This window comes from Colobus angolensis, unplaced genomic scaffold, assembly GCF_000951035.1.
Source record: "Colobus angolensis palliatus isolate OR3802 unplaced genomic scaffold, Cang.pa_1.0 Scaffold38, whole genome shotgun sequence".
Taxonomy (NCBI): Eukaryota; Metazoa; Chordata; class Mammalia; order Primates; family Cercopithecidae; genus Colobus; species Colobus angolensis.
The window spans coordinates 5520196-5541489 of record NW_012117154.1 but is presented as its reverse complement, the minus strand read 5'-3'; the positions used below and the strand labels follow the sequence as shown (position 1 = coordinate 5541489).

Sequence of the window (21294 nt, the reverse complement as noted above, 5' to 3'; positions counted from 1 at the left end):
CAGCCCCCCCCTCCGCTTACCCGCCACGGTGCAGCCAGGCGCTGTAGCAGGTGTCCAGGCTGCACCTAGCACCTGGACCGGGCTCTCGGGGTACTGAACAGAAGCACTGGGCCTGGAATGAGGAGGACGTGCTCCCAACGCCTCTCCCTTGGTGGCTTTGGGAATTACAGCACAGCTTTCTCCTAAGGAGTCTTCCCCAACTCCTTTCTCCAACACTTCTCTCTTCTCAGTGTGGCTCAGTGGCTAAACAAAAATCTGTTCCTCTACTCACAACACTCCTGACACCAAATGTGTAGATTTTCTATGGCAAACAATTTTCTGTTTCTCTGCAGACACCAACTGGGTGTCCTACAATTTAATTCAATTCTCGCACTACCTGGAGTTAGCTCAGATCCCACAGGTAAAAGGCCCAGCCCCACAAAACCACCCTCCCACCTTAGACGCCAGGCGCAAATAGTGGGTCCTCAGGTTACCACACTTTTGTCCCACTTCGCTACAGATTGGGGTTTCCATGACATCCTCCTCGAGTTCCATAATTTGCTGTGATGGCTCGCAGAACTCAGGGAAACACTGTACTTGGGTTTAGCAGTTTATTATCACACAAATGCACAGCCCGATGAAGAGGGGCGCAGGGCACAGTCTGGAAGGGTCCTGAGCGTAGGAGCTTTGATCTCCATGGAGTCGCCGCTCTCCCAGTACGTGCATGCATTGGTTCACAACCTGGACCCTCCCTGAGCCCTGTCGTTTAGGGCTTTCTGGTGCTTCTATAAGTAGATATGTAGGCATGATTGATTCACTTATTGGCCATTGGTAATTTGAACTCAATCTCTAGCCCCTTTCCCTTCCCCACAGGCAAGAGGAGGGCAGAAAGTTCCAACCTTCTAACCACAGGGTTGCTGCCTCTGACATCCAATGTCCATCCTCATTAGCATTCACTCACTTGGGCTGCAGGGGCTTATGAGGTATAAGAAAGATGCCTCAGCTCAGTGGCTCTGGAATTCAAAGGGTTTTTTGTTGTTGTTGTTGTTCTCTGTGCCAGGAACCAGGGAGGAAGACCAAGTATCTGTTATTCCCCAGTGTCGTTGTCACCGGTTCTTGGCCACTGTGGTCTTATCTTGAGTCCCTTTGGAAATGCAGCATCTGTAAGCCTCAGGCCATGGCTAAAACTGAGACAAGTTCCTTTTACTATCCTGCTACTTTAATAGCTTTGTCATTTTGACTTGACCTGAGCGGGAAAGTGTAAGTTACAAGCATCAGTTCTGAGTCAGAGAGACTCATGTCAGCTCTGGGGCCTCCTGGCTGCTGGACATCCTCCTCAATGGTCAAATGGGATAAAAGGAAGGACCTGCTCATGGGGTGTGGAAAAGGAGTAAATGAGAGAATGTGCACAGAGCTCTCTGAACAGCACCTGGTTCGCCGTAAGCGTTCTATTGATGTTGGCTGGTGTGTGGTTATTCACCTAGGGAAGGAAGTGCTTTTATTAACTGGCCTTTCATAGCTCTAGTTACTATTCTGTGTGTTTAGCCACTCTTGGGAGGGAAAAGGAGTCACTACTTTGCCTTTCAAAGTTCAAAATCTTCCAGAGGGTTAGATATTTTTTTTGTTGCTTGCTTGCTTTTGCCATTTTCCATCAACTCTATTCAGGTATAACTTAAATAAATAAAATAGGTGAATGTTAAGCAGACACTTCAGTGAGTATCTTGTAACCACCCAGGGAATCAAGTTGTAGACCAAGGGTCAGCAAACAGCAAACTATGACCCACAGGAAAAATCTGGCCCGTCACTTGTTTTTGTAAATAAAGTTTTACTGAAACCCAGCCATGCTCATTTATTTACCTGTGGTCTCTAGCTGGTTTCACTCTACAAAAGCTGCATTGAGAAGTTGTTGCAGAGACCACCTACATAGCCTGAACAGTGTACTCTTCGGCCCTTTTTAGAAAATATTTGCTAACCATTGCTTGTCGACCATTTCCATTATCCCTGGAAGTTCCCATGGAAGTCTTTAATTTTTGCTGATGAACTTAACAGTGCCTTCCCTCTGGCAGAACTGTTGGTGTTGAATGGTTCGGATCCAGTGGCTGAAGTTGCCATTCGACAACTCAGTGAATCTTCAAAGCTGAAACTCAAGTCACCACGGAAGAAAAGCACTATTATCATATCAGGGATCTCCAAGGTACCGTCGTGGTGGCTGGGGAGGTGTTTGCATCTGTCAGTGACCTGCTGCTCCTCTGCCCTTTGAAGAAGTTAGCCCAAGCGCTTGGTTAACGTCCAGAGAGTTCCATTTACAAATGTCAAATTATGCTCCTCACCCCACAAAGGAGTCATGCGTGGTATGGTGTTTACGCAGTTTATCCCATTCACCAAGGACATGGGAGAGTTTCTAATCAGTGACGCTTTACACATTGAGAAGTTGGCAAATCATTTCAAGAAAAATTATTGAAAGAGAGGAACATGACATAAGACTCCCCTTTGGTACAGAACCTCTACTACTCTCGTCACCACCCAGTCACGGGGAACTTACACTTTCCATGTGACACGTTTCCAAAGCCTTTTACTTTTTTGCAGTGAATGTTTATTCCTTTTGTAATCAGAGAGAAATGAAGACTGTAGTGTCCCCCATGGACATTGCAATCCCTTTCTTCCCCTTCTCCCGCTCTGGGACGTCTGCTCAGAGCAGTGGTGGCAGGTGTGTGGTTCAGGCTGTGGAGAGGCCAACCCCTCAGGTGAAGGGCCATGTTACAGATCCTTACTCTATTACATTTTTTTAATTTGATTTTAAATTTTTATCTATCTGTTTATTTATTTTGAGACCAGCTAATTTGTTATGAGACTGGCTAATTTTTGTATTTTTGGTAGAGACGGGATTTTACCACATTGCTCAGGCTGGTCTTGAACTCCTGGGCTCAAGTGATCCATCCACCTTGGCCTTCCAAAGTGTTGGGATTACGGGTGTGAGCCACTGCTCCCGGCCCTTACTCTTTTTTGACATTTCCAAGTGAACAGGTTGAGGGAGGGTTGGGAGATTTCGATTTGGTGTGGGAAGGGGATGAGGAAGAATTGTGGACAAAAGAGTGGGAGGGTGGGCCAGAGGGCATGCAGAAGATGGATTCCTCAGTGACTGGAAGACAGGCCAGAACGGGACCTTGGAGGTGCCAGAGATGAGTCATCAGCCTTGCCGTTGTACCCAGAGGGTGGCCTTGCCCACGTCTCAGAGGCAGGCAGGTGGAGTTTTTGGGGCTTCCTGACCCCTCCAGAGCCCCTCAGCAGGGGATCCATGACCTCCCTGGAAGTCCGGGTCCGGTAGTTGGGTTTTCTTCAGTCTTGGGTGAATCAATGAGCAATATAAGGACAAGACCCATGGGCATCTCCCATATACTTTTTCTTTTTTTTTTTTTTGAGACAGAGTCTCGCTCTGTCGCCCGAGCTGGAGTACAGTGGCCGGATCTCAGCTCACTGCAAGCTCTGCCTCCCGGGTTTACGCCATTCTCCTGCCTTAGCCTCCCGAGTAGCTGCGACTACAGGCGCCCGCCACCTTGCCCGGCTAGTTTTTTGCATTTTTTTAGTAGAGACAAGGTTTCACCGTGTTAGCCAGGATGGTCTCAATCTCCTGACCTCGTGATCCGCCCATCTCGGCCTCCCAAAGTGCTGGGATTACAGGCTTGGGCCACTGCGCCCGGCCTCCATATACTTTTTCTAAGATCGTATTTAAAAATCACAAGGAACTCCTGGATCTTAGTATTTAATATTCTGAATCCTCTGCAGTGATTATTTGTATTGGTGCTCAGATTATCTAATCTTTTATTATTATTATTATTATTATTATTATCATTATTATTATTACTATTTGAGACGGAGTCTCGCTCTGTTGCCCAGGCTGGCTGGAGTGCAGTGGCGCAATCTCGGCTCACTGCAAGCTCCACCTCCCAGATTCACGCCATTCTCCTGCCCCAGCCTCCCGGGTAGCTGGGACTACAGGTGAACACCACCACGCCCAGCTAATGTTTTGTATTTTTTTTAGTAGAGACGGGGAGATTATCTAATCTTGAGTCAGTGGGCGCTTCCACAGGCCAGCACTTAAGTCAGAACAGCACATTGTCCCTAAGCACACGCCTGTGTCACTGCCACCCACACCAAGGACAGCATGACTGGCCCTCAGGGAGCCCCCGTGCCCTCCTTCCCAAACTTTCCCCCCTCCAAGGAATCGCTATCCCGACTCTCAGAGGTTAATTTAGTGCTTAAATATTTTTACACAAAATATAATTTTTGAGAGGCTGCGCCAGTGAATTTCTGCTTGCAGGTAACATAAACGTGTGGAGGAACAAAGACAACTAAACCCGAAACACCCACGGCCACTTCCTTTGTGCTGTCGTGGACTCTGAAGGACGGGCCCTCTTGCATCTCGTTTCTGCGGCTTGTCACAAATGCTCCCACCGCTAGGCCCATCTGCGGGAGGAAGGGGGTTATTAACCTCTGAGCCCCGGAGGCCACCCCCCAGCTGCCTAGGGACCCTGAGCCCCGGCTGTAAGGGAGACCTTTTTTAGCCCAAGCATGAGCAACAGCCGTGATGTATGAGCGCCTTCTCCGAGGCCCGCCACTGCATCTTCTGAGACTTTGAAATCAACTGTTAGAATGTTTTGGAGAGTGCTTTTCAGGTCTTTTCGAACCCTCTCTTCCTTTCACGTAACCCTTGTCATCTTCCCCACCGCCCCTGACAGACCTCACTATCTCAGGACCATGATGCTGCCCTGATGCAGGGGTACATGGCCTCTGTGGACAGCGCCCACCAGGAGGATGCCCCATCCCATCCGGAGGTGGCCGCAGCCCCTGCCCCACCGGAGGAAGCTGAGTCAGCCCAGGCATCCCTTGCCCCCAAGCCCCAGGAGGATGAGCTAGACTCCTGGGACTTGGAGAAGGAGCCCCAGGCCATGGCATGGAGCAGCCAGGCCCTGCTGGACCCCGACGGTGATGAGCTGTCAGAGAGCTCCGTGAGTGTCTCGGAGCCGGGCGCTGCCAAAAAGCATAAAGGTACCTGCTCCCGAGCCCCCAACCCCGGGCCCCCCACTTGGAGGCTTTGTGCTCATGCTGGCTTCCAAGCTGAAGTCGTCTGCTTTCGTTCCCTTTGTCCCCTACAAGCTCCTGCTGGACCTCACCCCCTGCCCCTCCAGAAACGCCCTGTGCTGACTGTTTGAACCCATGGGGGGCATCTGCAGGTCTTTCTGTGTGAGGGTTGGTGTCATCTCTGCATTTGGGGCCAGCGTGTGTCCATGCATAGAGGCCCCTTCTTCAGTCCAGGTTTGCCCCACCTGGCTTCCCGAGGGGTTACCGAGAGCCCTACACAATGATGGGCCACAGAGACTCAGAGCAAAGCCAGGCAGAGCCTGGGGCTCCTTCCACTGCCAATATGGGCATCTTTGCTCCTTTATGCCTCTCAGAGTCTCCCTGCACCTCAAACGAAACCAGACCTCACCACCTGACCCTAGGAGGCTCTACGGGGACAGGAGCTCCTGGGAATAATGAATTGATTAACTTGATATGTCGGTGGCGAGGAGGTGATCATTTCATTAGTACTGATTGTTTCCACTAGCCCTGAGTTTCAGTGCTTTAAAACTATAAATTCCTTAAGCGTGTGCAGATTTGCTGAGACAGTGTCTTGGCATGAGTAACCTGAATGTATTTGCTAAGGGCATGTAGTCTAGGGGCTTGGGGTCGGTTCCAGATGTGAGACTCACCGAGCCTCAGCATCCTCCATAAGATGAGGAGCGTGGCCGCTGCCTGCGCCCACCTGACTCCACCATTTGGGGGACAAAAGGACATCTCGGTGCAGAAGACAGGACTGGGGGCAAGGCAGGTCAAGCTGTGAGCTCAGGTGAAACCCAGCCCAGCCTGGCTCTGGCTCTTGTGTGGGGCTCCAAGGCTTTCAGCAGAAATCTCAGGATGTCCTAAGACAGTCTGTGTCAGGAAATCGCAGGGGCTCCTTGGGGGAGCTGTGTTAAGCGCTGCCGTGGCTGCCTCTCGTTCTCTGTTCTTGGTGCCATAGACCAGTGATTCTCAAGCCCAGCACTTTTTCCCCCAGGGAATATAGCAGTGTCTGGAGACACTGTAGTTGTCATAGCTGGGAGTCAGGGGTGCAACGGGCATCTAGTGAATAGAGGCCAGGGATGCCACTCAACGCCCTGCCGTGCACAGGACTCGCCCCCACAAGGCAGCCTCACAGTGCAGCATGCTCTGGTCCCAAATGACCCTGGTGCCAAAGCTGACAGCGTGTCATGGGCTGGACTGTCCTTGAGTCTGTCCTCGTCCCTTCTCTCCCTGTCTTTGCTTCGTGTCCCTCAGCGATGGCATGGTGGCCACCCTCTCCTGTGCCCCTGTCCTTACCAATGCAGAGTCGGGATAGGTGCTGGGGGGAAATGGAAAGCTAGAAGAGGAAAGGGAGAAGGAGGAAATTCCTGGATAAGATTTCAGACCCCTTGGATCTGTTTGCCCACTGCCTGGCCTTGGGGCGCTTTATGCGCGGATCCCCCTCCACAGAGCTCTTGAGGGCTGTAAGCTGCACACTGACCTCTGCGCTCCTGTGCTCCTGTTAAGAGGCCTTGGCTTGGGTTATGTCAAAGGTGACCTGGTCACCTGACACACACCTGTGGCCTATTCTTTGTCTTGGAGACGGTGAGTGCTGGGTGAGGCGGGACAAACATGGGTGCATGGTGGGGTAGCTCTTCCTCTCCCTTCCCTGATTCGATGGCCCGTTTCCTCTTGTTCTGGCAGAACCCAACCCCCGTCCGCCCTCCTCATTCCTTCTGAAATGCCAAGCCTTGCTCACCCTGTTCGTGCAAAGATCTGCGTTCCTTCACCCGGTCCCTCCTGCTTCTCTCTGTCTGGTTTCCCTTCTGAGAGTCTTTCCCTGGGTTTCCATCCTTGCTGTGTCACCCACCCTGCTCCTCTCCCTTCGCGGGCCAGGTGGATGAGGGGTCCTCCCTTTGGGGACTGGGTGTCGGGCAGGTGTGCTGGGGGCTGGTGCTGGCCACCTACAGCACAGGCTCAGAACTCGCCGGAGGCTCGGCAGTTGAGAATGCAGCAGAGAGGCTCAGCCATGCCGTGCATTTCACTCCTGTGGCCCTACTGCATTGACCCCAGGTTTTTGAACAGGACATATTTGGCTGCAGTTTTAAATGTTTCCTTCCAGTGTTTTTAAAGAGACTTGTAATTAGCATCTCTGTGAGATGTTGTCACAGTCTGAGACGATTCTGTGTTATGGGTGCCAAGTCATTTTCATTTTTTGACCAAACATTTTTCAAAACTGGTGATAGAGGGTGTCGTTTTTAAAAACTAAGGCTTGTTTTTTTTTTTTTTTTGGTTTAAGAACCACCCGTATCTTCTGTCCTGCTAAGGAGTTTGTATTAGGTTTCTGAGAGTGCCTGTGTATTTAGAACCCTCCTGAGGTTCTGCTGGTTGGAAACCAGCCCACACAGGAAATGTATTCCCCAAATTTTGATTTACTTTTAGTTTAAAAAAAGATCAGTGAAGTTGGCCACCGTTGTGGATAGAGTCAGCACCACTGAACTGTGTAGGTAGAAATGGTTAAGAGGGTATATAGTATGGGTGTGTTACCACAAGCAAGAACAAAAATTTCAAGGGAGGTTTTGGGAAAAACACTTGAATGGTAAGAAACCTTGCCAAATACCCTGCACAGCGGCATCCCGTGTGCGTGGTGTCTGTAGATGGCTCAGAACCCTTACCCGCGTCCACTCTGATGTTGCTCTTGCATAATTCTTTCTGCCTCTTACTTTTCTTCATCTCATGCTCATTCCCTTTAACTTAAGAGGATCACTATGCCAACCAGAATTAATTGCCTGCACAGTAAGTTATTTTTGTCTTATTTTTTTCAATTACACGTAGCCATCCTAGGAGTGCAGCCTGTAGCTCAGCAGCCAGCCGACCTGCCTGCCTCGTGTTCCCTCCCGTCTCCGCCTTTCCCCTCCTCGGTTGCTAGTTCCCCGTGTTCCTCCTGAACCTGCTCTGGCTGAGGTTGTACAGCGCCTATCGGGTGAGGGCGCTCGCTCTGGTACCTGATGTGACCCGGCGACCTCGCTGTGGCACCCACAGGAAGAGGCTGATTCCCTTTTTCATCCTCCAGAGCTAAAAAGTAGTCACTTCTATCCATGGACCATCGGTGGTTCCAGTTGAAATCTGATGCTGTTCTTGGGAAGCCAAAGACAATTTTTTTTTTTCTTCTGGTCATTGTTTTTCCCATCTGCTGGGTTTTAAGACAGATCCTTCAATTAACTATATCTGTTAGACCCTGTAGAGACAAATAGGAATACATTTGGAAATATGTATGACATGAGAGCTATAATTTAGATGATGTTTAAATTCTTTCCTGTATTTGTTTATACTTCAGCCTTCTCGTGATTTGTTTTTTAAACTTTGTTAGAACCAGGGAAGGACTTTTTTTTCTTCTCCCTGTCTCCCATTTAAAATCTTGGTTACTTGCCTCAGATTTCACATAACCACTCCCCAGATTATCTTCAGGAATCTTGAAGCTTGTGGGTGAGGTCTAAATCTTGCTTCTTGCTGTTGGCGTAGAGAAGGTAGCCTGGAGTCAAGTAGTTAGGCTTCCTGAAATCAACATGGTGCCGGCTATTCTTGCTCATGGCGTGAACTTCACTATAAGCAAAGGGCAACAGTTTCTGCAGGCTCAGAGTCAAGCAGATGATGTGCTTGGTCCAGATCATCCAGATGGTCTGATCATCCAGACCATCAGTTCCTGGATCAGTCAGGGTCCTCCAGAGAAGCAGAACCCATAGGTTACATATTTAAGGAACTGACTCATGAGATTGACAGGTCTGAAATCTGCAGGGCAGGCGGCAGGCCACAGACCCCGGCAAGAGCTGATGCTTTAGTCTTGAGGCAGAATTTCTTCCTCCCTGGAAAAACCAGTGTTTGCGCTTAGGGCCTTCAGCTGATTGGACGAGGCCTGCCTACCCACATTCTCCAGGATGATCTCCTTTCCTTAAAGTCCACTGGCTGGGGTTGTTAACCACATCTACACAGTGCCTTCCCAGCCGCACCTCAGTTCGTGTTCTGTTGAATCTCTGGGTGCTGCAGCCAGGTTGACACAGCGACACCTCATCGAGGAGGGCAGACTGGTACATTCCATATGGGGTTACTGCCCAGCAGACAAGAGCGTGCTCCAGTCTCAGCCCCGTTCCTCACAGCCACCGTGGGGCGGCTATTTAGTGTGCACTGGCAAATCCGGGGCCGTGTTCTCCCTGCATCATTTACCCAAAAGGTGACAGTGAACAATCTGCTTCCAAGTCAAGACAGGCTTTCCCATTGCTATTGAGAAAGGGAATGGAATGGCCTCCGTCCGTGTGGTGGTCCTTCATGGCTGACGATGAGTCTGCCTGAGATGAGTCTGCGTGGCTGGAATCCTCTCCTCCCCCGCCCCTGCATGCCTCTCTGGAGACGCAACTTGTTCTGGGAATCCTGCCCAAGTCCTTGCTGGATTAGGGGGCTTTGCTCCGTGAGACCCCAAGGGCTTTGATGTATCCACACTCTCCGGAGTCTCCTCCCCAGCGGCCACAGACTTGCCCATTTTTCCAGACACCTGGCTGGCCACTTCTCAGATGCCGTCCTTAGCAGCACGGAAGAGCAGGGCCTGGGAACATGAACTTCAGAGCCAGAAAGCCCAGTGTTACACACCCGCCCCGTTAGTGTGCGACCCCAAGACAGCCACCTCTCCAAATCTTAGCTTCCTCATGTGTCCCTACAGAGTCTAGCAGACGTAAATAGCTAATTAAGGAATCTATCTTAAAATCCCGTAGGTAAGAAAACAGTGACCAAAAGCAACCCTAAAAATGGTAGGGATCAGGCCTCCTTCCTCAGAGGCGGCTGGGGGATATCATTGAGGGTCCAGTCTACAGAACTGCAAACCTCAGTCCCCACCCTCACATGACCATCCCCTGTATGAGAAGTTGATGCCATCCCCCTAGAAGCTGTGACAAATTATCAGGTTAGGGGAAAGTGCAAGTCACACAAATGATTTCGGGAAGATTTGCACACGGGCACATATGACCATAATCTGGTTTCTGGCATTGATGTTGAACTATGAAATTCAACAAAACAGGCCAGGAGCGGTGGCTTACACCTGTAATCCCAGCACTTTGGGAGGCCAAGGCAGGTGGATCATGAGGTCAGGAGTTTGAGACCAGCCTGGCCAACATGGAGAAACCCCGTCTCTACTAAAAATACAAAATTAGCCGGGCGTGGTGGCTCGCACCTGTAATCCCAGACACTTGGGAGGCTGAGGCAGAAGAGTCACTTGAGCTTGGGAGGTGGAGGTTGCAGTGAGCTGAGATCACGCCACGGCACTCCAGCCTGGGCAACAGAGTGAGACTCCGTCTCAAAAAAAAGAAATTTAACAAAACAGCAGACATGCTCTGGAGAGCATGAGTGAAGATGGAAGAACAGAAAATAACCTTGTTACCAGCCCCTTGGGGTGGGGTGTGGCCCATGGAAGAGGCATAGGGCTCCCTGGGGTGGGGATCTGCCACCAAAACAAGTTAGTCCCTCAGGGTCTGGACAGACAACAGACTGGAGCCAGTAGTGTGGTTAAAACAAACATGCCGTGCCAATCTTTCTTGTTTACCATCTTTTTACATGCAGGCTGCAATCCTTGCTATTTCGTCTTAATATGCCAAGAATTAGAATTTTAGGCAGTTTTTATTTTTATTATTTTATTTTATTTTATTTTGAGACAGGGTCTTGTTCTGTCACCCAGACTGGAGTGCAGTGGCAAGATCATAGCTCACTGCAGTCTCAAATTCTTGTGCTCAAGTAAAATACCTGTCTCAGCCTCCCAGGTTTAGGCACTTGTAGTTCGATTTCCCTTGCATAACTTAAAGTAACTGCTTGAAAATGTGCATATCCCATTTTATTTTTATTTTTTTTAAAGTTTAATTTTTTTATTTTTATTTTTTAAATAGAGATGGGGTCTTGTTATGTCGCCTAGGCTAGTCTCCAATTCCTGGGCTCAGGGGATTCTCCAAACCTCAGACTCCCAAAGTGCTGGGGTTACAGGACTGAGCCACCGTGCCTGACTCCTATTCCTGTTCTGAGGTCTTTTGAACACAGCCGTGCCTTGCCTGTCTGCACTCCCCACTTTCCTCTTAACCTGGGCACACCGCGCGTCTCTGGCATGGTGTGGGGCCCTGCGGGTGGGCTGCGTCAGCTTCTCCCCACACAGCCCTGTGGTCTGCAGGCCCCCAGAGTGAAGCGTGAAGGAGCATGAGCAGCAGCACACAGGAGAGCAGGTACGGTGCCCGTGTCCTCAGCCCTGGCCTGCCCCTGCGTTATCCGCTGTGGCCTCCGGGTACTCTAAGCACTAGTGGCATTTTGGCCAGACCTGGGCTAGCAGTGGGCAACCCCAGCTGCATGTTTGAAAGACCTGGGATCTTTTGAAAAATGCTCATGCCCGGTGTCCCCAGACCCTCATCATGCCAGATTCTCCAGGAAGGGCCTGCACGCCTGTAGTCCTTAGAGGCCGGCTGATTCGAGGGCTTGGGGCTGAGTACACTGCTCCACTGTCCTCTCCGCTCCGCCACTCCTCGTGTCTGCCTGGGTTCTGAGGACTGAACAGGAAGACATGGCGGGCGTTCCTGGATCCTTAAGCCAAATGTACCCCCTGTCCTCCCAGGGCTGTATCAAAGTACCACAAACTGGGTGTTTTCAACACCAGGAGCGCTGATTCTCTCCCTGTTCTGGAGGCTGGAAGTCTGAGCTGCTGGTGCTAGCAGGGCCACCCCTTCTGAGGCCCTGTGGGAAAGCCCGCTCCCGCCTCTCCAGCTCCTGACAGCTGCTGACAACCTTTGGCGCTCCTTGGCTTGTAGAAGCATCACCCTGTGCCCCGCTTTCATCTTCATGTGGCGTCCTTCCTGTGACCCTTCACAATGTCTTCCCCTGTGTGTCTGTCTCTTTCTAAATTCCCCCTTTTGATAAGGACAGCAGGCATATTGGATCACGGGCCACCCCGATGATCTAATTTTAACTTGATGACTTCTGCAAAGACCCCGTCTCCAAATAAGGTCACATTCTGTGAAGTACTGGGGGTTAGGACTGTAACATATGAATTTGGGTGGGGGTGGGGGAGCCAAGTTCAGCCCATAACAGTGTCCCTGCTCATACCTCAGGCCTGACTCCAGACCCCAGGCCAGCTTCAGTACAGGGATGCCTATGAAATGGACTTTGGAGATGGAGCAGGAAGGAACCTCTCACTGCTGGGGGTTCTGAGACCTTGGGTCTGTGGTTGACTTGGGGGATGGGTTGCTGTTCCCTCCCCCTGGCCTCCATTCCCCCTGGGAAGTGAAGGGGGTGACGTTGGAACAGTCCAGGTGAAGCTGTTGGATCCACCCTTTCCTCTCCCCTGTTCTACCTGAGAGCCCGTGTCCATAGGCCCTTCAGGGCCTCCAAGGTCAGCCTAAAGCAGAGCTTCAAGGCAGGTGCCTACAGATCAGAAATACCATGAGGGTCCCCCTCATCCCCCAACCTCAGGTCACCTGGTGGTCTCAGAGCCCCCTGACAGCTGGGGGTTCCTCTGCCTGGGAGCCCCTATCACCATGCCCAGGGCATTTCCCCAGCAGGTGCCCTCTGATACAACAGGCAGTTAGCCACATTGGCACCACTGCATCTGCCCCACTGGCCAAACTCCAAAGCCATGTCCAGTTGGGGGTCATTATCCAGCCATCAGAACATGCCCTGCTGATGGCTGGTTTTTCACGACGTGCTGCATTTTTCAGGGACGTGAATCACTCCAGGAACTGACACTGATGTCCCACAGGTGTACCATTAGGCCTGCAGACAGCAGGGACGTCATTTACACGTTGATACTACTTACCCTCCTTTTTCATTCCTTTTCCAGCAGTCCCTGAAACCTGCACACAGGCTCCTAACTTTAGATCACTGTAAAAAAAATATGTCCAAATGATACATCGTAAGAAGTGATTTGGTTGTATTGAGAGAGTCAAGTTTTTAAAAAATTATGGCCTCTTTGATCAAATTAAATTCAGTTCATTGCGGCCCTTCATCTTCTCAGTTTCTGTCCTGTATGTAACCTGGGCAGAGCAGATGGGACACAGTAGTTCGTGCTTAAAGTCAGGCTCAGGGGCACATGCTTCTTTCCCCATAGTAGGCTTTGATTATACAAAGATTCATAGGCAGGTCTAGGTCAGGTTTCTCCGACTGCCCTCAGATGCCACAATTGTTGGTGTGCATTTCATTTAGAAGAGGGAATTGATATTCTTTATCCCCTCCTTTAACCTCCTCAACATGGGTGGCGATTTGCATATGTCATGGCTGTTGAGATGTTTATTGGATGTGCCTATCACAAAGGGAATAAATTATCACATTAAGAATAAAGCTCCTCTCCATGATGATCAGACCTGTCTTCTTTCAAAGTCATTACCACCTACATGCAAGTGGTAATGAATTTCACAGGCTGGACTGAAATGCTTACTCCCTCAACCTTGCCAGCCTTGGTTAACAGGATGTTAAACTAATTTGTGAAAAAGCAAATTAGTGGGCTCTTGCACCCACTGCATTAGCTCATACTTGATCTTTAAGGAATCATTGCTGTTGAAATTATTGTTGCTGCTGCTGCTAATTTTTTTCTATTCCATATTGTACTACTTGATGGATATCTATATCCAGATAAATATCTGTATATAGAGATCTGTATCTATCTGTAAACAGATAGATCAAATGACACAAAATTGAGGTTTTGTAGGCCAAATATGCCCAAGTAACAAACTTCAGATGGCATGGCCTAATAGATATGATAGGATCTGGAATTATTTTTTAATAAAATCTTATTCCCAAAAGAGCAACTATTATTTAACATTCCTAAGAAAGTGAATACCATTGTTCTCAGGGTCTTAATTGGGTTTTATGAGTGTGATGATCCTTTCTGGGGCACAGTACTGCTTTGCCACCTACACCTTTCCTAATGAGGGGAAGTGGGTGGCACAGAGGGGACCCAGGTGTCCTTGGTGTCCCAACCGAGGCAACAGCTGTCTGCCTCCATTTGATCTGATAGAAAATCAGGGATATAAGCCAGGTGTGATGACTCATGCCTGTAATCCTAGCTTCCAGCGCTTTGGGAGGCTGAGGGTCGTGAATCACCTGAGGTCAGGAGTTCAAGACCAGCCTGACCAACATGGTGAAACCCTGTCTCTACTAGAAATACAAAAAATTAGCTGGCGTGGTGGTGCGCACCTGTAATCCTAGCCATTTGGGAGGCTGAAGCAGGAGAATCGCTTGAACTTGGAGGTGGAGGTTGCAGTGAGCCAAGATCGCACACACCACTGCACTCCAGCCTGGGTGACAGACAGCAAGACTCCGTCCCAAAAAAAAACAGGAATATAAATACCATCCTTGGAAAGAGATACCAACCGATAGTCCAGGCTTACTGCTTCTACTGTTATAATCTCCTTTCCATTTCATCTTGAAAAATCTCATTTTGTACAAGCCAGATTCCAGTTTTTTTTTTCTCATGCAGATAGTGACAGCACATTGAAGTAGTAAACCGGCCCTTTGTTAGAGGCATTCGAGCCTCCTTTTCCCTTTGTCCCATTGGAGCAGTCATTCATCCCCTCATTCCCCGCCCACTTGACCAGCCCCTGTGCTTCCCTCTTCCAGGAGGAATTCTAAGGAAAGGGGCAAAGCTGTTCTTCCGCCGGCGGCATCAACAGAAAGACCCGGGCATGAGTCAGTCACACAATGACCTTGTGTTCCTGGAGCAGCCAGAGGGTTCCCGGAGGAAAGGCGTCACCCTCACCAGGATCCTGAACAAGAAGCTGCTCTCCAGGCACAGAAACAAGAACACCATGAATGGTGCCCCCGTGGAGCCCTGCACATAGCGCCTGAGGTCATCACCTCCAAGCCAGAAGACGTGCACCCGCGTTAACTACCCTCACCAGGATTCAGCCAGTGTGCCCGCCAGATGTCCAGATGCCCCGCTTGTCTTGCTGGGTTTCTTCCAACCATCTAGTCTTTTAAAGGGAAAACAAAATCTGAGTCTCCAGCCAGGAGGTTTCCCCCAGAGAGGATAAAAAGCCCAACTCGCCACCAGATGCCAAATGAGACTTGACAGCCACAAAGCTTGGGCTGTGCTCAAAGCTAAGAGTTTAGGGTTCAATATTAGAAGGAGATTAACATTATAAGTGAAATAATATACTCTAATGGATTGTGGAGGGCAGGTTTGAGGGACTCAGTTTACCTATTCTACACTAACAAGTGTTGTTTTTGGTCCATGTCTGGACCATGTCACAAAACGGAGGTGCCCCGCTGTGCTGTCACTGTGAATGGAAAGGTCACCTCTCCTCATCTGCTGCTTGGAATAAAAAAAAAAAATGCAGCTGGCCCTGAGTACAGGGAAGTGGAACATAGACAGGATGTGGATAAACAGAGAAACTTTGATAGGAATGGAGACGCTATGACAGATGTAGGAAGTCATCTACCTTTGGTATTGGCCATAGAACTTGAACACTAACTATATCCTATGCACAGTATGCAGAACACTTTTCTAAGTTTACTTTGAGCCTACTTGCAAGTGGAAGATATATACTCACATGGTTTTTACATTTTTCTCTATTGTGTTAAAAGCTCTAATAATACTAGTGGAGAAGTTGACGTCCAAGTTTTTTTTTTCTCCCGCCTGTCATACTTGCTAAACAAGAGCACAGCAGGCCTGTCGGATGAAGTCAGGAGCCATACGTGACCGCTCGTACAACACGGTAACCAAACACATACATGGATTTTGCCAAATGCTGCCAGTGGCCAAAACAAAGTCCTTTTAGGGCAATGGAGGAAATTATTTTGTGTCTCAGGTGTCAGTCTTTGGAATGGAAGTTTAATAACAAATGGGCCAAACTTGCAGGAAATTCCTTCTATGAGCGCTTCAGAATTTTGCTGTGAACAGTCCTCTTGGACACAGGTTGGGGTGCCCTTGTTTGGGTTTGTTTTGGTGGAAAACGTGATCACCTGGCACGCTATTTGAATATCCCTAAGTATCATTCCAGTCGCTTTCCTCATCCGTTGCCTTTCTGTTTCAGTTCATTCACAGATTTCACTTTGGTCTGCCCTGAATGTGCCACTTCCAGTAGACATGCTGGTTAAAGAACAGTCATCACTGGGGTGAAGTGTTTTTGACAGTTTAATATGATTCACTTTTCTCCAAAGAGATGTAAAAGGCCGTTATGAAAGCTTGACTTCTGTCATGGAGATGGAAATGGGCGAGCTTCCTTCCGTAGGCTCTTTTGTTAATCCTTAAACATGTAATATTTCGGGGGTAGTAGAGCCACTGGTGAGTCAAAACCTATATAAAAACCAAAATTATAGGATTTTTTCTTTTGTAGTGAAAACCTGTATAAAAACCAAAATTATGGGATTTTTTTCTTCTTTTTTAGGGGGAGAGATTAGAAAACGACATTAGGAATTTCACTTTAAAATGCACATTACAGATTTCTTAGGTGTTCCAGGAATTATCAAGTGACTTTAAAATGACTTTTTCAACCTGCTTTGTTTTCAAAAATTATATTCCAGTTTTAATCATTGTAAAAAAAGCACCTGGAGTTTCAAAATATGTGAATACTACCAAGTTTCTGTCCCCAAAGTCAGGCATCACTGCTAGTCTTTTGGGACAGATGGGACACATGTTCACTTGAATGTGTTACTTGAAGTTTTATTGCTCTTGGCCATGTGGTAAAAAGAGCCTGAGACATATAAGAATTCCCAGAGGATATTATGTGTCAGAATTTCGGACACTGATGAGCAGTTTTTAATTGTTCTTTTTTATTTGATTTTGGAATTCAGGTGTACTCTATTCAAGTGCAAGGAGATCAGAAGTTTTTTTTAAATTTTTTTATTTAAAAAATGTTTTTTTCGAGACGGAGTTTCACTCTGTTGCCCAGGCTGGAGTGCAGTGGCGGCTCAATGCAACCTCTGCCTTCTGGGTTCAAGCGATTCTCCTGCCTCAGCCTCCCAAGTAGCTGGGATTACAGGCGCCAGCCACCACGCCCAGCTAATTTATTTGTATTTAGTAGAGATGGAGTTTCACCATGTTGGTCAGGCTGGTCTCGAACTCCTGACCTCAGGTGATCCACCCACCTCGGCCTCCCAAAGTTCTGGGATTATAGGCATGAACCACCATGCCGGTCCCAGAATTTTATATTAAGCCTTCTTGCTCTTAAAAAAAAAAATAGTTTTTAACTATTCCATTTCCAGATGAATCCCATGAGCACTGCTTACTGTTGAATACCTAGGTGTAGGGCTCTGCTTCCTGCAGACACACTCACGTTGTCTCCATCCAATGGCCTTTTCTGAAGTTACAGAAAACACCAGTGTGAGGGGGAGGAAAGGCAAAGGAAACACGGAGGCTAGCTTCAGGGTAGCACCGTGAGAAACGGGCTGTATTGATACTGTGAATGTTTCTTTCCCAAGCTGTTTTGTAGAGGTTTTTTTTTTCATGGTGTAGGGTATTTATGATAAAGTAAATGTTGTGAAGGTTAAAGATAAATTAAGATTATCCACCAAATGCTAAAAATACATGTAAATCACCTTTATCGTCTCACCTCTTCTACGAGCTTTTGCGGCTTGAGGGCTTTTGTTTTTGGCTTTTGTCTGGATGAAAGTTTTGCCGAGTGGTGTTTTAAAAGCGATTCCTCATGAACACTAAGATGAACTGTGTCTGTATCTCCGGAACTGGGTGCTCATGTCGGTTTTAATGAGCTTGCAACCCTTCCCCGTTTGCTTTGTTTAAGGAGGTGCCTCTGTTCTTTGTGGAGGAGTGAAATGGAGCTTTAAGTGTGTGTGTGTGTGGTATGTGTGTCTGCACACAGGTGTGTGTTATTGTAGCAATAACAAAAGTAGCCATCTTCTTGTTCCTGCTGAAAACCTGCTGTGAGAGTTTTGACAGAGCAATTTATTTTAATCAAGTTTCAAGTCTGAGTTCAAAACCAGCCCCGATCCCTTATGACCGAGGGCCACTCAGTGGCACCTTGGTGCCCATTTAGATTTTTGCTTGGGTTTTACTGGCCACCTCTACAGACGAGAGTTGCAAAGTTGCTTTAAGCAGAGAGGGAAAGATTCATGTACACTGCTGGCCACCGAAGGCCGGTGTTTCCTGGGTAATAATCTCACGGCTCTTGACCTGGAAACTTCACAGTACAAATTGATGGACGGTGGAAGTCAGGACATGTATCTCTGTCCGATGCAAAACAGACCTCGGGGCTGGTATAAACCCTGCTGCCAGGCCCTCTCCCCACTGCCCCAAACCGGCCCAGACACGATGACCAAAGCAGCCTGCACAGGGCAAGGCCCCTGCGGAATCCTGCAGAGCAAACTCAGGTTACCTTGGGTCCGTGACTATTTGCATTGGAAACACAGTACACTGCCCCGTTCTCTCAGCAGCTGGGCAGTAGTGCACCATTCATCATTGAGGCTTGTGGTTTGTCGTTTACCACTGTTATGTCAAAACTGCATTGTAAAAAGAGAAGAAAATGGCAGGTTTTCCAGGTCTGCGGAAGGGTTTGGCCTGACACTGGAGTGCGGTGATGAACTTACGTGACAATGATTGTATTCCTCAATAGCACTTTAAATGCCGAAGACAGTCCTGCACTAAGCCTGCGCACGGGCTTGGGTGGGTTCCTTTGGAGAAGATGTGGCTGGAACACAAACAGTCTTTGAAGAAATAAATGTGCACACAGAACACTACACGCTGAGTTGTTTTTCCTGAGTCCTGTTCTGTCTTAGAAATCCCAGGGTCTTCTCTGAGCGTCCCTTTCATCAGGTCACTGCAAGTGACCAACCATCACAGCCAATTAACATAAAAGAAGAGGCAGGCTGGGTGCGGTGGCTCGTGCCTGTAAATCCCAGCACTTTGGGAGGCTGAGGCAAGGGATCACTTGAGGTTAGGAGTTTGAGACCAGCCTGGCCAACATGGTGAAACCCCGTCTCTACTAAAAATACAAAAATTAGTGTTAGTGGTGGTGCATGCCTGTAGTCCCAGCTACTTGGGAGGCTGAGACAGGAGAATAACTTGAACCCAGGAGGCAGAGGTTGTAGTGAGCCAAGATCGTGCCGTCACACCACTGCACTCCAGCCTGGGCAACAGAGCAAGACTCCGTCTCAAAATAAACAAAATTTAAAAATAAAAGAAGAGGTGGACATTGCCTTGCGCTTGCTTAGTCCTTGCTGTGTTCTTTGCAAAGGACTTTCCTAACGTGCTTCTTACATGATTTTAAGCCGGTTAGCGTCCTTTCTAGGCCTGGGGCTAAAATTATTAACTATAGAAAGTATTTCCAGGGGGCTGGGCGCGGTGGCTCACACCTGTAATCCCAGCACTTTAGGAGGCCGAGGTGGGCGGATCATCTGAGGTCAGGAGTTTGAGACCATCCTGGCCAACGTGGTGAAACTCCATCTCTGGGCGTGGTGGCACTCGCCTGTAATCCCAACTACTTGGGAGGCTGAGGCAGGAGAATTGCTTGAACCTGGGAGGCGGAGGTTGCAGTGAGCCAAGATTGCGCCATTGCACTCCAGCCTGGGTGACAGAGTGAGACTCTGTCTCAAAAAAAAAAAATTCCAGTGACCCTTGGGTCAGGGTAACTGTGGATGCTACATGTCAGGGACTGTTGGCCTGGACTCCCCCAGCGGCAGAGCCCAGCATGCGGTGGCCTGAGGGTGACACACTTGGGAAGTGCCAACAGAGTGCCGAAGTCCGGCCGAGGGAGTGGAACGAGGGTGAAGCCCACACGAGGGTGTGTGTCAGGTGGTCCACCCGTGAAGAGCAGCTGTGTCCCCACGCCATCCACAGGGACCTTCTGAGGAGCTCTCTTCACTTGGCATCGGGGGACGCACTCATCCATCCTTGGACTTCACTGTCCATTCCCCACCGCAGTGGGTGGCCCAGGCACATGCAGAGGGGGACGGGGGGACAGGTATCTGGCTGGGCCACAGGTGGAACCGTGTCTGCTCTTGCCTGGGGCTCACGATGGTTCTGGGATGGAGGCGATGGAGTCGGGTCACAAATGTGTCCTGCGGGCCCCATGCAGGCATCTTGCCTCCTTTGTAGTCATCAGTGCCTGTGTTCTCCCTCAGTCTTCATTCCCCCTGCGGTGCCCAGGCAGCAGAGCACGTGGAGAGCTGGTGTCCTGGAGGAAGCTACTGGACAGGCCCAGCCTCCTGCCCCCACACCGCCCACCCCTCCTCTCAGCTGTCCCGCCGACTCACTGATGCTTCCCAGCTGGGTTCCAGGTCGTCTGCTCCATTTCCTGGGCACCGCAAGGTGGTGGTGGCAGTGCCTCTTGTTTGGAGTTAGAAGTGGTTCAGAACCCAGTGATGGAACTGTTGCTTCCTCTCTGTGGCCAGCGGGACCCACTTTGTGCTGATCCTCCAGGAGGAGGCTGGACGGAGTTGCTGGAGGCCAAGCTTGTCCTAATTTGCCAACTTTCCTAAGCTGATCACCTCCAGGTGAGCACTGTGATCTTGCGAATGCATCTCCACTGCCCAGATTAATCCAACTCAACCACCCTCGGTCATTCTGGAGTGCGCATCCTCGTGCCCAGCAGTTCACACTCACTCTTCAAATGGTCTAACCCCACTCATGCCCTGCCTTCCCCACGAAGGAGCTTCTCTGCAGGCTGTGGAATCGGCATGCTTGCAGGGGCGTGGTTCAGGCCTCCAGCTCTCCGGCTTCGCTGTCCTGCATTGCTCTCATTTCCTATATCCCCCGGGGCTTCGTACAGTCACTGCCCACCTAGCAGAGCAAGGACAAAGGTCAGCTGATGACCCTTACGTGACCGCAGACAGCAGCTTTGTTTCCACTCACCTCACCACCCCCCCCCACCGAGGACCCGGTGCTGGTGGCAGAGCAGGACACTAGAGGGGATGACCACATGCTGTTTTGACCTTAGCACCCCTACAAAGCCAGGGTGGTGTGTGTATGTCAATAAAGTTTATTTTTAAAATGCAGATCACTCACCACAGGGGCTAGACACTAGGATGGCTGACACAGCACAGTGATCCCCCTAGAGAGAAAGCTGCTGAGGCCGGACCCTCCTCCCAGTGATGACCTAGAAACACCAACTTTCCTCCACTGCCTTCCCCAGCTCCACACTGCGACGGCCCACAGTGGAAACTACCAGTCACACCCCACTGTAACAGGCATTCACAACTAGTTGCCTATGTATTTATAGATCTGTATTAACATCACTGATATTTATAAAGTTGGATGTGCAGGTATCTTGG

At 49.4% G+C, this 21294-nt stretch overlaps 1 protein-coding gene across 1 annotated transcript in view; it reads left to right on the top strand.

Annotated features, from left to right (window-relative positions):
• The window catches only part of C2CD2 (C2 calcium-dependent domain containing 2), a 66093-nt gene extending 49642 nt beyond the window's left edge, over positions 1–16451 (top strand). Inside the window, exons 12-14 of the mRNA XM_011954065.1 lie at positions 2046–2173; positions 4716–5025; positions 14689–16451. Of these exons, the coding sequence (XP_011809455.1) occupies positions 2046–2173; positions 4716–5025; positions 14689–14909 (659 nt within the window). The 3' untranslated portion in view covers positions 14910–16451. The remainder of the gene's footprint in view (positions 1–2045; positions 2174–4715; positions 5026–14688) is intronic.
• The last annotated feature ends 4843 nt before the right edge of the window (positions 16452–21294 follow it).